Raw genomic sequence first — 16,131 nt, 5'->3', positions numbered from 1 at the left:
ACCCCCAAATAAAACTACGAACTAATGTGAAAAATAGTCTGCTTTGAATGCCTGCCCTTTGATCCAGCCATACCATTGCTGGGTTTGTACTCCAAAGAGATCATAGATAAACAGACTTGTACGAAAATATTTATAGCTGCGCTTTTTGTGGTGGCAACAAACTGGAAAAGGAGGGTATGTCCTTCAATTGGGGAATTACTGAACAAACTGTGGTATATGCGGGTGATGGAATACTATTGTGCTAAAAGGAATAACAAACTGGAGAAGTTCCAGGCAAACTGGAGAGACCTCCAGGAATTGATGCAGAGCGAAAGGAGCAGAGCCAGAAGAACATTGTACACAGAAACTGATATACTGTGGTAAAATAGAATGTAATGGACTTCTGTACCAGCAGCAATGCAATGACCCAGGACAGCTCTGAGGGATTTATGGTAAAGAAAACTACCCACATTCAGAGGAAGGACTGCAGGAGAGGAAACACATAAGAAAAGCAACTGCTTGAACGTATGGGTCGGGGTGGACATGATTGGGGATGTGGACTCGAAATTACCACACCAATGCCACCACCAACAATTTGGAAATAGGTCTTGATCAAGGACACATGACAAAACCAGTGGAAATGTGCGTCGGCCATGGGTGGGGGAAGTGCGGGGGGTGAAGGGGAAAGTAGGAGCATGAATCATGTAACCATGTTAAAAATGATTATTAATAAATGTTTAAAAAAATAGTCTGCTTTGCTCTGCATCTGACTTCAGCAGTTCTTTCTCTGAAGGTGGATAGCATTCTTTGTCATAAGTCCTTCAGAATTGTCCTAGATCATTGTGTTGCTGAAAGTAGTAACAGCAATATTGTATGATAATCAACTGTGATAGACTTAGCTACTTTCATATTTTATAATATTTTCCCAGTTCTGCTTATTTTGCTCTGCATCAGTTCATGTAGATCTTTTTAGGTTTTTCTGAAATCATCCTGCTCATTTTTTCTTATAGCATAGTAGTGTTCCATCACCACATATACCACAATTTGTTCAGCCATTCATTCCCCACTTGATAGACATCCCCCAATTTCCAATTATTTGGCACCACAAAAAGAGCTGCTATAAATATTTTTAACAAACAGGTCCTTTCTCCTTTCTTATGATATTATGAGATACAGACTCAGTAGTGGTATTATAGTATCAAAAGGTATGACATACACAGTTTTATAGCCCTTTGGGCATAGTTCCAAATAGTTCTCCAGAATTTACAACTCCACCAACAATGTATCAGTGTCCCAATTTTGCCACGTCTCCTCAACATTTATCACTTTCCTTTACTGTCATATTGGCCAATCTAATAGGTGTGAAGTAGTACCTCAGATTTGTTTTAATTTGTATTTCTCTAATCAAGAGTGATTTAGAACATTTTTTCATATGATTATTTATAGCTTTGATTTTTTTCATCTGAAAATTTCTTGTTCATATCCTTTGACCATTTATCAATTGGGGAATGATTTGTGTTCTTATAAGTTTGACTTAGTTCTCTTTAAATATGAGAAATTAGACCTCTATGAAAGACATTTGCAATTACAATTTTCCCTAGTTTCTTTCTTCCCTTCTAATCTTAGTTACATTGATTTTGTTCATACAAAACCTTTTTAATTTAATATAATCAGAATGATCCATTTTACATCTTATAATACTCTTAATCTCTTGTTTAGTCATAATCTTCCCTCTCCATAGGTCTACCGGGTAAACTATTTTGTGTTCTCCTGATTTACTTATGGTATCACTTCATATCCAAATCATATACCGATTTTGGCCTTGTCTTGGCATTGGGTGGGAGATATTGGTCTATACCCAGTTTCTGCCATATTATTTTCCAATTTTCCCAGCAATTTTTGTCAAATATTGAGTTCTTATTCCAAAAGCTGGGATTTGGGGGTTTATCAAATACTGGGTTGCTAAGGTTGGGTATTCTATTCTTAATCTTGAGTTGTCAACAAGTTGATGGGGTGGGAATGATGGGTACTTTAGGAAAGATGATCACTACATCTTATGGTGTACAGTTGAAAGCTGCCATGTGGAAGGGGAATTATCTAACTTATATCATTTGGCCCCAGAGGACAAAACTAGAGCAATGGATAGAACTTGGAAAGAACTATCCCAAAGTCAAATATTGTACTTTCCCTTGAGATCTTTAAGCAAATGTTGGATGATCACTTATTTATCATGTAGTGGAGATTTTGTTCAGGTATGGCTTGGACTAGATGCTCTTTCTGTCTCTTCCAACCCTGAAATTCCATGATTTTGATTCCTTTTACCAACTCAAATTGCAACCCCTTTGTTTCTCATTAGACAATTTTAGTGGGCTGTTATGAACAACAAAAACAATAAGGGAACTAGATGGTGCAGTGGATAAGAGTGCTGGGCCCTAGGTCAGGAAGATCAGTCTCCCTGAGTTCAAATCTGGCCCTAGACACTTCCTAGCTGTGTCTGACTTAGGCAAATCACTCAAGCCCATTTGTTCCAGTTTCCTCATCTATAAAATGAGCCAGGAAAGAAAAGGACAAACTACTCCAATATCTTTGGGGTCACAAAGTGTCAGATACAATTGAAAAATAACTAAACAACTATGAACAACAACAAAAAAAAATCAACTCTCATAGCTATTCTTTTGGGATTGAGACTCTCATAACTTGGCTTGGTTGGTCCTTGGATAACAAAGATTGCTCTCTTAGCTCTTCCAGCTTGAAGTACTCTGCCAGAGCTAACACTGCTAGAGTCTTTAGGAACCTGGGACCTTTCTATGTTATGATCTCTACCAGGGGTGATTTTATGATAACGACTCAATTTCTAGAGTGATTGATTGGATCCTTGCTTTATAGTCACCCCTCATGGCATCATTGTATTGAATGTGTATGTTGGACTGCTGACCTATCAGAACCATGTATGATGGATTTAGAGGCAGAGGGCCTTAGTTCACATCCTGCTGCTTGAGGTCCTAGACTTTGGACAAGTTGCTTAACCTCTCTGGCACAGATTTTATGCCCTGTAAAACTGAGAAGGTTGAACTTGGGACCCTAAATTCTATGATTCTGGGGCTCCTGGATGAAAAGTTTGAAATTCAGACTTTCAACTTTATTGTAGAGCCAAAGAATCTGAAGGCAACAACTCCAGATTCAGAGTCAGGAGACTTGCTTCCTTACTTACCTGTGTGATGCCAGGCAGGTCACTTCTCTGGGTCAATCTCTGGATCTGTAAGAGAAGGGTGATTGGACTGAACTATTTCAAAACTCCCTTCCACCTCTAAATCATGTGATTCTATAATGTGCCTCTGTGCTGGGTCTGAAACGCCCTTTCGAATACCAGCCTACTGTAAATGATGGATTTCCCATTCTGCTGATGATATGGGAGATGGTAGTGAATATTGTTCACCTCACTGACTGACCTTTTTGGATGGTTGATTTTGGCTGTTGCTAATTCATTGTGGGATACAAACAAGATGACAGATTTCAGTCTTTTGCTAATCTATGGAGACTAATACCTGTTCCCTTTGTCTCTTTTTCAGAGGAAGTTGCTTTCAGAAAGAAGAGGCTCTGTATTAAATTTATCCCTAGAGATTCAACTGAAGCAGCAATCTGTGACATCAGAATCATGGGCCGGACAAAGCAGGCACCTCCTCAGTATACCTTTATAGGGTAAGTCTCTGACACTTTTATAAAGGGTGTAAGTATAAGCATCCATTGTTTTACAGAAATTCAGTATACTGAATTGTAGATATTTAGAGTTGGAAAGGAATCCCAGAGGCTATTCTTGTCTGTCATTGGTGTGTGCGTGTGTGTGTGTGGGGGGGGGGGGGGTGAAGAATCTGAGTTTTATCTATACAAATCTATTTGGCAATGCATGCAGTTGCAAAACAAACTGGAACCAAGGATCTCAGTAGCCAAAGACCTAAAAACTTGGTTTTTCATAGTTAATATACATTTTGGAGGGAATGAAAAACAGGATTATAGGGATTGAAACACCTGGTTTCACACTGGTGGAGGGAGGTGGGTTGAGAGACACTGAGGTGAAAGGGAGAGAGATATTTTTGTGACCTTCTTTTAGTCAGGTGACAATGAGAAAGCAAAGTACTTTTGTGAAACCTCCTAAATCAGGTGTCTTATGTGGATTTGAAATTTAACTTCACAAAATAGTGAATAAAAGCAAAATGGAATCACTAATGATGATTTTTAATGTAACGTATTATAGCCCATACCTGAGTTCAAAAGTGCCCCCTACAAAATTGCCTACAGGTATTCATTCAGGTCTCTAGTGATGGGGCACTCAGTACCTCTTTCTTGGGCAACACATTTCATTTTTGGATAGCTATGATTGGTTGTTTTCTCCTCACCAAACAAAAATGTGCCTTTCTACAACTTCTGCCCATCATTGTCAAGTTCTTTACCCTAGGATTGAGAAAGATAATTTTAATCCTTGTTCTCCTTGTCTTAACACACTTGAACACTGCTATCAGATCTCTGACTAAGCATCCCCAGTTCCCTCAATCAATCTTTAAATGGAACATGATTGCCAGAACTCTCACCTTACTAGTCAACCTTTCTTGGCTATTTTGTGTCTTGTGGATAAGCTTCCTAAATGTGGTGCTCAGAACTAAACATGATGCTGGCAAGATGACTGCAGCAGGGCACAGGAAAACAAATCTCTTGCTTCCCTTGTTCTGGGCACAATACTTTGAAACATGTAGAATTACAAGGGCAGGAAACTGACTGGCGTGACCACTCCAGAGAGTTGCAGAGATCTTGTATTTCAGTCACTTGTTCTTAGTGTCATGAAGCCACTGTAGGATAATAGGAGTGTTGCACTTGGAATCAGAAAACTGGATTTCACATCCAATTTTAACTTAATGAAAAGAGAGTCTAGAATGGAGGAAATAACTGCATTTGTAGCCAGAAGTTTTGGGTTGAATCTCAGCTCTACCCTGACTGTATAAGTGACTTTGGCCAAGTCCCTTTTGCCTCTCTGATCCTTGCTTTTCTCGTCTATATAATGAGAGGGTTAGACTGGGTGGTTTCTGGATTTTCTTCCAGTCTTCAGTTCCATTATCATACTTATTAGCTCTGTGACCAGAGGAGTGTCATTTAGTCTCTGGGAGCCTTAATTTTCTCTTCTGTAAAGTGGTGAAATCCTATTTGCATTATCTAATCTCATAAGATTCTTGTGAAAATCAGAGTACTAATACAGGGGAAATGTTCTGTAATCGGAGAAGTTTTATATAAATGTGTTCTACTATTGTTATTGTTATCACAATTGTCTAGTGTGTCTTCGAATCACAGCATGTTTTCCATTAATCCATTTACTACTGATGTTTGAATCATTTTCTGCTATTTCCTCCTCCCTTCAGCAAAATTGATGTCCGATACTTTGTTTGGTATGTTTAATTTTTCAGTTATAGAATCACAAAATATTAGAATCAGAAGAGAATTTACAGATGATCAGGTCCAATATCATAATTTTTCAGATGAGGAAACTAAGACCCAGAGGATAAGTATTTATTTGCCCAAGGCCACATCTCTAGTAAGTCACAGAGGGAAAACTTAAATATGATTCCAAGTAGAGTGCTTTTTCCATTATACTACACTTTAATTCTGTTCCCTTCCAAAAATGTTCCCATTCAAAAAGCATTCATTAGATTTTTCAAAATTTTAGGACCTTGTTTCTCTAAGTAGCCAGAGGGAACAGTATTCTACTGTATCATCTTAGGATGGGAGTTTAATAGGAGCCAATAGATTTTGATTTCAAATCACAACTCTACCATTAACTACCACTGTGACTTTGAGTGAGTTGCTTATCTTCTCTGGATCTCATCTATGATATAAAAAGGTTACATTAGACATTTATTTTATTTTTTATTGATTAATTAAGACAATTTTTTCATGGTTACATGATTCATGTTCTTTCTCTCCCCTCCTCCCACAGCCAACAAACAATTCCATTGGGTTTTACATGTGTCATTGATCAAAAACATTAGACATTTTTAAAAGTCCTGTGATTTCTATAATTCTAAACAATAATTTAACATAATGAACCTACTTTGATTTAGGTTACAATGGTTACTGGAAAGTATAAGTTGCGCTTTCAGTTTTTAAGAATCTCTGATATACCTGATGTGATTTCTCTTTACCCCAACCTAGAATACATTCCCCTCTATCCCAGAGTAGAAAGCTTAATCTGTTGTCAAAAAATCCATTGCCTAAATCTTGACCCTACTGGAGGATGGATATACCTCCTTATCCTGACCTGGGTCAAAGGCACACTGGCCATTGATGGACCTGTATTTAAAACTCTTTCAGCTAGGTAGCACACTCACTTAGTCTTTGAAGATAGTGCCACTTCCATTCTACAGTGAGGCTTTGGAGGAAGACTTTTGGAGAGTAATACAATAATGTAATATTTTAGGAATATTCTAAAATTCAATTTTTTCCACTATAAGAGTCTCTCTTTTTAGGTGTTTAAAATGTAATTGTTATACTACTTGGTGTGAAAATCCTAGATTCAGATTCCTAGAGCTAGAAAGGAACTTAGATGTCCCCTTGCTCAGTTCTTAGATGGAAGAAGTCATCAAGTTTCCATCTGAACACTTGTAATGACTCACAAAGCTTAACTGTAACTCATTCTAGTTTTGGAGAGTTTTCATTTATTAGGCAGTTCTTCCTTGCAGGCATCTGGTTTTGTAGTCTGAAGTTGTGTAGCTGAACACTGTAGTATGATTTATCTACGTTGCATTCCATTATCTGTTGGTGTTTCATGTGGTGCTATCTTGGGAGTTAGAGAGCGTTCTTATATGTAACTTATGGATGGAGTCATCTTTTTGAGAAAACAAAACATTGATGTTGGATTAAATTGTTAACTGAACTTATACAGGGATTAATATGCTTCCTGATCTTTGAATTCATAATTATTTCAGCATGACTCAAGTTGCTTTATTAGTGAGTCAGGCAAATGAACTGTGTTTTACCAACACTGTGAAGATTTCTCTTTTCTCCTAAAGGGAACTGAACAATATGGGAATCTGGTATCGAATGGGCAGAGTCCCGAGAAATCATGAATCACCTCAACCCACAACTCCTTCCCCATCGGCAGCTTCAACACCAGCCCCTAACCTTCCAAGGTGAGGCATCTTTACTAGTTTCTTGTATTCTTTTTCTTTCATTTAGGCAGCCTTTTGGCTTTTGTACTCTTCCACCAGTTTTTTGGAGGACAGAATTCCATGGTCTTGTTTGAATATAGCATTACAAAGTCTCACAAGCATGTCTCATATTACATTGCCCTGATTAATGCCATTTCACAATTAAAACCATAATACATTAGAACTAAACTCCTTCAGATGCCAAGGAAGTGTCATTCAGCTCTTCACCTAAGACACAGATGGAATGGCTATCAGCAATCAGAGATGGTCCTACTTGATTTCTGCTTCCCATTACCACTTTTGATTATTATATGTCCAAACAATTAAACGAAATACAATTTCATTAGAATCAGAATGAAGTGATGTAACTAATTAAGTCATAGTTTAGTGTAGTAGAAAAAAATACTTGATTTGGAGTCAAAAGATCCTTATGATCTGATCTTGAACAAATTTCACTTTTTGACTCTCATTTTTGTCATTTATAAAATGAGGGATAGAGTGGGCCCTTCAAGTTCCAATCCTGTCATTCAATGAACCAAATGACCCACATTTGCCCAGGCTTGTTTTTGATATAATTAGTAGTTGGGTATTTCCAGTAGAGAGTATTAGGATGAATTAACTGCTTTTATTTAATACCTTTTATCAAAGACCCAAGAGCATTTGAATTTGGAGATGGAGAGTTTGGGTTCAAATTCCAGCTCTGCTACTTTACCACTGGGATGACTTTGGGCAAATCATAGAATTTCTTTGGACTCCAGTTTTCTTATGTTGTTGTTTCATTGTTTTCAGTTATGTCCAACTCTTTGTAACCATATTTGGGATTTTCTTGTTTCATTGTTTTCAGTTATGTCCAACTCTTTGTAACCATATTTGGGATTTTCTTGTCAATGATACCGAAACGGTTTGACATTTCTTTTTCCAACTCATTTTACAGATGAAGAAATTGAGGCAAACCAGGGTTAAGTGACTTGCCCAGAGTCAGGCCCTGCTAGTAAATGTCTGAGTCTAGATTTGAACTCAAGAAGGTGAATCTTCCTGAATCTAGACCCAGCTCTCAAGCCACTGCTCCACCTTGCTGCCCTGAAAGCACTATATAAATTCTAGCTATTATCTCCCTAAGTTCTCTTTCAGTAACCTATGATCTTCCTGTTTAAAATATTTTTTGTATTCGTACTTCCTGCTTCACAAAGTTGTGAAGAAACCACTTTGTGAATTGCGAAGTGCTTTAGAAATATAAATTTTGACGGTCCTATGATATGCTAATAATCCATTGCCACACTGTGGAGTTCTTAAGTAGTTGGACAAAATCTGGGTATTTTCAGCTTGTCAGTTGTAGTCTCTTCTTATAAAGAATTTCAAGGCAAATTCTTTTCCTACCTTGGCAAGCATATCAGTTTGTAAGCCAGTGAGCTTATATTATTTTATTATTATAGTTATATCATTTATAACATAAATAATATGTAATATTATTTATGTTATATGATAAATATGATAAATATAATATACTATAATAAATATGTGAATAAACATATAAATAAATATACAATAAAACAGATACTAAAATAAACATATTATACATGTATTTATTATATTACATATAATAATGTAATAATTAATATTGTTTCTTTTCTTAGTCATAGGCTATTTTAACAATGGACATTTTATGTCCCATGCAGGATAATATCTGCAGTGAAGTTTTTCTTTTATATCTAAGGTTAGTTTTAACAGTGGTTTGCTCAGATGAGCAAATTGACTTCTCCTATGACATCTCAGAGATAGCCAAGACTAAAATAGCCCCTTATTTTTGTAGACTAGAAGTTAGTTAAAAATCAGGTTATTGAACAAAGAACCTCAGTATCAGTTTTAAATTCTTGGTGGAGGGCAGAGAGCTTACTGAAGTCTCATGAAGAAATAAAACCACAGAAATCCAGAATTTTAGAGTTGAAAAAGTCTGGCCTCTACCACAACCTTGTAGTTATTCAGCCTTCCTTGATGACCTTACATGTTGAACAATCTACAACTTCTTGAGGAATTCCTGCCACTTCTAGATAGCTTTAAATTTGGGGGAATTTTTTTTCCTCATATCAAAGCAAAATTTACTCCTTTGCAACCTCTACCAGTTGCTGCTAGTTGTCTTTGGGGCCAATGGGGAAAAATATATCTAACCTTTTTCCCACATAGCCATCAAATATTGGAGACTTATTTCATTCCCTTTAAATTTTCTTTTCTCCAACTTAGGCATTTCCATTTCTTCCAATTGATTCACATATTTTAAGAACACGATGCCCATCATCTTTCTGATTGTCCTTGTCTGAATGCTCTCCAATTTATTAGTGCCCTGTCTAAAATTTGGTGTCTAGAACTGAACCTCCCAGTTCAGATGTCATATGACTAGGGCAGAATGTGGCAGATCTCTCACCTCGTATTCTTCTCTCAATGTAGCCAAGATAGTATTAGCTTTCTAGGCTGCCGTATCATAGTGAGGTGCATTATAATCAAACTTCTTTCAATTTACATTTATAATATTTATTTTTTGAATCCATGTATAAGCCTGTGCATTTATACCAGTTAAATTTAAATTTATTAAATTTGGTTCAATATTCTCATCCATTGAGATCTTTGTTAATTCTATCAAGCCTTGTGTTATCTACAAATTTGATCATTTTGCTGTCTCTGCCTTTATCCAAGTCATTGCAGAGCCTTATGGGGTACTTTACCAGACATTCCCCTACACTTGGTATCTAACTATGAATAACTATGGGGGTGGGAGGCAATCATTCAACCAATTGCAAATCCACCAGGCTAGTATTATATAGCCCTTTCCTCTTCATCATTTCTTCAACAGCTTGAGAAACTTTGCTAAATGCTTTGCCAAAACCTAACTAACTTATATCTATGACATTTTGCCTGATCTACTAATCTAATCATCCTGTCATAAAAAAGAAAATGATCTTGGCTTGACAGAGTTGGACCTACTGAAGCTGTGAGAGCTTCCTGTGATTACTACCTCCTTTTCTAGATATACCATCTCTTTAGTAATATGTCCTAGATTTTTGCTAAGAATAGAAGTCAAGCTCACTGGCCTATACCATTCAGATTTCATTCTCTTTTTAAAAAATTGGAACACTTGCCCTTCACTCTTCCCATATTACCTCTTCCATTCTCCATATTTTTAACTGTCACTGACAGTGGCTTACCAATCTCATCTGTACTCCTTTCATTCAGTACCTGAGAATGTTGTTCAGTCTGAGCCAAATGAAAGCAGGTAACAAGGTGCTGAAGTAAAGAGGACTGAAAGGAATGAGATCAGGACAAACTAAGTGAGGAAAATATGGGGATTAGATGTAACTCAGAAATGGTCTGAGGCCTCATTAGTTTGGGAAACATTTCTTTAGGATAAATTTCCTACTTTTAGTATTGAGTAGGGATAGAGACTGGTCCTTTAATTTCACACTGCTCTAGGGAATTCTCAGTACAAGCCTGCAATTTCCTAGCAATTTATGGTCATAGAGAATTTTGTGGAACAGTAAGGGACTAAATGACTTCCTGAGGGTCACACCAATGTTATGTGTTAAGAGTGAGACTAGAACCCAAGTCTTACTGACCTGCTCTCAATTTAATCTCCCTGTTGCTTTTCTAACCCAAAGGCTGTTGGAGCACAAACGTATAGCCAATTTATAAGGCAAGTTTTAATTTTCTACTGTGGAGAGCGTGTTACCTCGGCTGAAATGATGAAATACCTCATCATACATGGAGGTGACCCTAGTTTATCAGAAGTTATGGCAATGGAGATCTCTTGCACATCCTACCAAGGTGAAAGGGCTTCTAGTATAGCACTGGTAGTGGACTCTTGTCAATGTATTAACTAAATATAGACAGACCCTCAGATTGTTCCTTGGTTAATGAATTGTTTTGATAAACAGAGATTCAAAATAAGTTACCTGAGCTGGAGAGGATGCAATTGAGAGTATCTTTGCTGATAAAATAGAGAATCCTTGAAGTATTTAAAATGGAGGTCCTTACCATATTTTTGAGTCATGGACCCCAATCTGGTGAAGCCTGTGGAGCTCTTCTGAGAAAATTGTTTTTAAATGCATAAAATAAAGTACATAGGATTAACAATAATAGTATTAGCATTTATATATCATTTTACTGTTTGTAAAACACTTTACATAGATAATCTCATTTGATCTTTACCACAACTCTCTAAGGTAATTATCCTCATTTGATACAGAAAATTGAGGCTTAGAGAGATTACATAATTTGTTCAGGGTCAGAATTTGAGGCAGAATTTGAACTTGGCTCTTCAAGGCCAGCACTGTGCTCCCAGATGGAATTATATTGAAATACAGTTAGTAAGAAAAAAAGAGTTCATGGATCCCAGGTTAAGAACTTTTGAGGGGAAGGGACAGAGTTGGACAGGAGTTTGCCAGGCATTTCATGTAGAAAGGTCATTTTTATGGCTTAGTGGAAGACTTCAGAATGCTACCAGCACCCTGGGAGACAAGACCAGCAGAACTGGGAGTGTAGACTAGAGAATCAGCAACAGTCAGAAAGGAGTGTTTACAAGCTTTGTATATTTTATAACCTTTTGTTGTACAGTTTATGGTTTACAATGGCTGCAAGGAAATTGGATCCGTTTTGTTTTACTCACCAAATAAAACACATGTCAGAATAGTCAATATAAAATGTATTCTAATTTGGCTGAGTTAAAACAGCCAGGATGCTGTGGAATAATTGAATGTTACATTAATGCCTCCTAGTAAAAACCATCTGTCTATCTATTGAAAACTTTTCTGTCTTTGCTTGTGTAATTTGCAGGTAATGTCCACACTAATAAGAAGAACCTCAGTTCCTAGGACTGTAGGCCTGGGAGCTAGCAGGGACCTTAGAGGTTATCTAGGTCAATCCCTTCATTCTACAGATAGGAATATTGAAATCCATCGAGCCTTGGACAAGTCACTGGCCTAGAGTCCCATAGGTAGTAAGTGGCAGAATCAAGAACTAAATCTAGGAGTTCTAATTTAAAATTTCACATTCTGCTCATTATATTAGACTCAGGTGTTTTTTGGGGGGTACCTGTTTAGGATCCTTTAGGATGACAGTATGGTATGGTGGATTTGGAGACCTATATCCTGAGGATGAGTCTAGACTCTACCGCTAACTAGCTTTGTTACTGTGGGACAGTTAGCCAACCTGCCTAGAATTCAGTGTTGTAAATTGGAAAGGGGGGATCATAATCTTACTATGTCCCTCCCAGTGTTACAATAAGACTCTCTAGACATAAAGTACTATTGAAATATGAGTTCTGCCTTTCTGCTGATGATTAGATCTTGTTTTTTCACAGGTTAGGTAAAGTTATGTATTTTTTGTAATGATGAAGTCTCTTCATTTGAGATCTATTTAAATAGTTAATAACTACCATTTTAGAGAAATACAATGAGTCTGGATTCTGCTCAAAGGAGGTTTTAACTACAAGTAAATTTCTCTTTCTGATGATAGACACTGAGGTTTGTACTTGGTTTCTCATAAATCCCACATAGATAAAGGAATAAAAGAAGGAAACATGCATTTATTTAGTATCTGATATATGCCGAGCACTGTGTTAAGTTCTTTACAAATATTATCTTATTTGATCCTCACAACAATCCTGGGAAGTAGATTATTATTCCCATTTTACAGACAAGGAAACCAAAGCAGAGGTAGAGAGGCTTGCCCAAGGTCATATAGCTTTTAAGTATCTGAGACTAGACTCCACTAAAGGTTTCCTGGCTCTAGGTCTGGCATTCTAACCATTGTGCAATCTTTTAGGTACATAATTTTCATATGTTGTGAGACTTTAAGGTATTGGTTTAACTAAATTACCTTTTAGGGCTTATCTTAGTATAGTGAAAAGGACATTGGATTTCAAGTCAGAGGACTGGGTTTGCATCCCAGTTCTGCTATTTATTGTCATTATAACTCTGGGCAAATAACTTACCCTTTCCTGAACCTCATTTTCCTCAACTGTTTAATGAAGTTGAATTAAATAATACTTAAAGTGACTTCTAGACCTAAGACCTATATATGTAATCTTAAGATCCCAGGATTATACCCCTGTATTTTGGTTTCCCCTCTGGAAAAATGGGATCGTAATCTCTTCCTGAAGTTTTATATGGTGGTGAATATAGTTTGAGGGGTTTTGCCCACATTATTGATCTACTGAAAACTTGCTGTGCTGGTTGATGATGGTATTGAAGTGACTTTGGGCTCTCTAGCTCTCTAGCCAGTGGAACACAAGCAGAAAAGACTTGAGGGATGACCATGTTGTTAGATTGTGTCCATTATCTGAGACCAACCCAACTAACTTTGGAGAGGCTCGTTACCAGAAGACTATCCTCCAGGGAGTGGATTATTTGGCCCCGTGGCTCAGGAAAACTAACCATTTGCTCCAATAAGAATTAGGAGGAAGGGAAGCCTCTGCATTAGTGGAATAAATACCTAAACTGAGTTTTCCAGGGTCAAAATCTGTTTTCACTTTGGCATTCAAAGATTAGAATATTCAAAGTGTGCGAGTCCTAGCAATCTCTATTCTGAGGTTTTTGGTAAGTCAAAAGCTTTAAGTTCAGATTTTTCTCATGAAAGTCTTATCTGCTCCAAAACAGTTACAGTATAGACTAGGGAGAATGAATGTTACCAGTAGCTTATGAAGAAGTACCTCATTGCCAATTAGACCATGAAGGTCATGTGGCTTAAGTAGTGGAGTAAAGCCCTTTAGGGGTAGCTTTGCATAGAGAGAGAATTTTCTTTCATAACAAGACATATTAGCCTCTTCTGTTGCTGTCTCAAGTACTTGTTTTTGATATTCTGAAGAGTATAATGTAATGTGAAGAGTAATGATGGAGTTGGGTCAGGATTCCTGGGTTTAGGGCCTAACTCAGACAGATACTAATTGTGCAACCATGGGCAAGTCACATAATGCAGGTAAACTTCAATTGTTTGTCTGTTAAATGAGGATAGGCCACGTACTACCTCACAGGATGTCATAAATATCGACATCCTTACAATATCTTATACCTTTAGGGAAACTATCTGAAACAGGAGAGGCCTTAAAGGGCTCACACTAGATTTGAAGAACTAGACAAAATCAGAGCCTAGTTTTTCCATTATACTTTATCCTTACTAGTATGAGTTGGAAGTCAGGAGACTGTGTGGAAGTTGGTAGGTAAGCATGAGCAACTATTATCCTCTGAATTCTGTGTGTAATTGTGGGAGAATGCTTTTCTGATTTGGGGGAATATATTGTACCAATTATTCTTACTATACTGCCTTAGTAAATGCCAGTTTCCAAAACCCAGTTAACTCTGGTTGGCTAATTGGTCATTCATATCAGGAACACATCATTAGGGGCTCCTGAGTGATAGAATTATTAGAGTAGATAGTATTAGAGCAACCCTTCCTGTAACCCACCAGAGTTGTCCCTAGAACTCTAAGAGGAGATGCTGTTCGCTGCTCTCTGAGGACCTGACCTGCTCATCTGACTACCACTTGGAAGAAAGAGCTCAAAGTCTGCACTTCAAGTGTATGAGGTCAGTTACCCTCCTCATCACTCATTGGGAGAGGGAGCATAGAAAGAGAAGGGATAAGACATTAAGTGTTGAGTGGGAATTAAAACAATGCTGTATTTGATGAGAGAAGGAGTGAGAGGAGCTAACAAAAGGCAGACAGAACAATTGGAGAGTTTGAGCCAAGATTACAGTGTTGTGAAAACCAAGAGAAGGGAAAGTTTTAATCAGGATTATGCTGAATGCTTAAAGGAGATTAAAGAGAAAGAAAAAAGAGAAAGGGCTAGTTAGGAGATCACTGCTGACTTTCAGGAGAGCCTTCTTTATGATATGGGAGAGGCAGGAACTTGGTTGAAATGGACTCGAAGGGTGCAGAGTTAATGAGGAAATCGAGGTAATAAACTTAGACTGGGGTGATATAGTGGGAAGTATTCAGGACTTAGACCAAAAGCCTCTATTTTTGTGATGTTGGATAAATCATTTCCCTCCTCTTGGTCAGTTTCCTGATTGGTAAGAAAGTCAGCCTGTTGTGGGAGAAAACACAAGATTTGGGATCAGAAGACCTAGGTGCAGATCCCATCTCTGCTAGTTACTTGGTTTGTAACCTTTGAATAAATCATTTAGCATCATTAAGCTTCAGTTCCCTTATCTATAAAATGAGGGGTTTGGACTAGATTGTCTCTGAATTCCCTTCTGTCTTTCAGTTAACATGTGAATGCGGGACCTCTAACTTTTCAGAAAGTTGCGGGTAATGCTGAGAGGAAGGGAGGAAGGCCCAGAATGTTGGGAGCTTGGGTATTGAATATAATTCACCTGATTTTTTTTCCTGATGACTCATGGTAGTTGTTATGAACCTCAACAACTGTATTGCACGGTAATAAGAGTTAAGCTCTCAGGACCTATTGAGACTCATAGGGCTGTTTGCCCTGTTTGAAATGGCCCCTGATTGTTTTATTGTTGGCGATTTTGCTCTCTGGTGTCTTCTCCCTCATTGTCAGTTGTCACTTCTGTGACAGTGTCTGTGTAATGTCCTGGCCTTTATTATGAGGAAACAATCCTCTCTTCCCTCGGTAGAAATTGTGCCTGCCACTTGGTATATGGTTAAAGTATTTTTGATCGTGTAAAACTAATGATTGATTTTATATTGTACATGTAATGAATCAACAGGGTGACATGGAAGCCAATGAAAGCTAATGGAATCTAGGCTGCTTGAACTGAAGCCGAGTGTCCAGAGTGGGGGAGGAGATAGTCCTGCTGCTGTCTTGTGCTCTGGACAGATCTCAGCTGCAGCAGTGCATCCCTTTCTCATTTTAGGGAGGGCAAGAGGGCACCAGAAGGTGAAGGAATTAAATCATGGCACACCAGGATCTGAGATATTTAGCTTCAATTTGATGCTACTGCTTCCAGAAAGGCTTCCC

At 37.6% G+C, this 16,131-nt stretch overlaps 1 protein-coding gene across 1 annotated transcript in view; it reads left to right on the top strand.

Annotated features, from left to right (window-relative positions):
- Positions 1–16,131, top strand: part of MVB12B (multivesicular body subunit 12B) — a 310,868-nt gene that overhangs the window by 120,857 nt on the left and 173,880 nt on the right. Inside the window, exons 5-6 of the mRNA XM_044664228.1 lie at positions 3,549–3,678; positions 7,032–7,151. Of these exons, the coding sequence (XP_044520163.1) occupies positions 3,549–3,678; positions 7,032–7,151 (250 nt within the window). The remainder of the gene's footprint in view (positions 1–3,548; positions 3,679–7,031; positions 7,152–16,131) is intronic.

Source organism: Gracilinanus agilis, chromosome 2 (assembly GCF_016433145.1).
Source record: "Gracilinanus agilis isolate LMUSP501 chromosome 2, AgileGrace, whole genome shotgun sequence".
In the NCBI taxonomy this organism is placed as follows: Eukaryota; Metazoa; Chordata; class Mammalia; order Didelphimorphia; family Didelphidae; genus Gracilinanus; species Gracilinanus agilis.
Note: the sequence above shows the minus strand (reverse complement) of the source record. Positions and strands in the feature narration are given on the sequence as shown.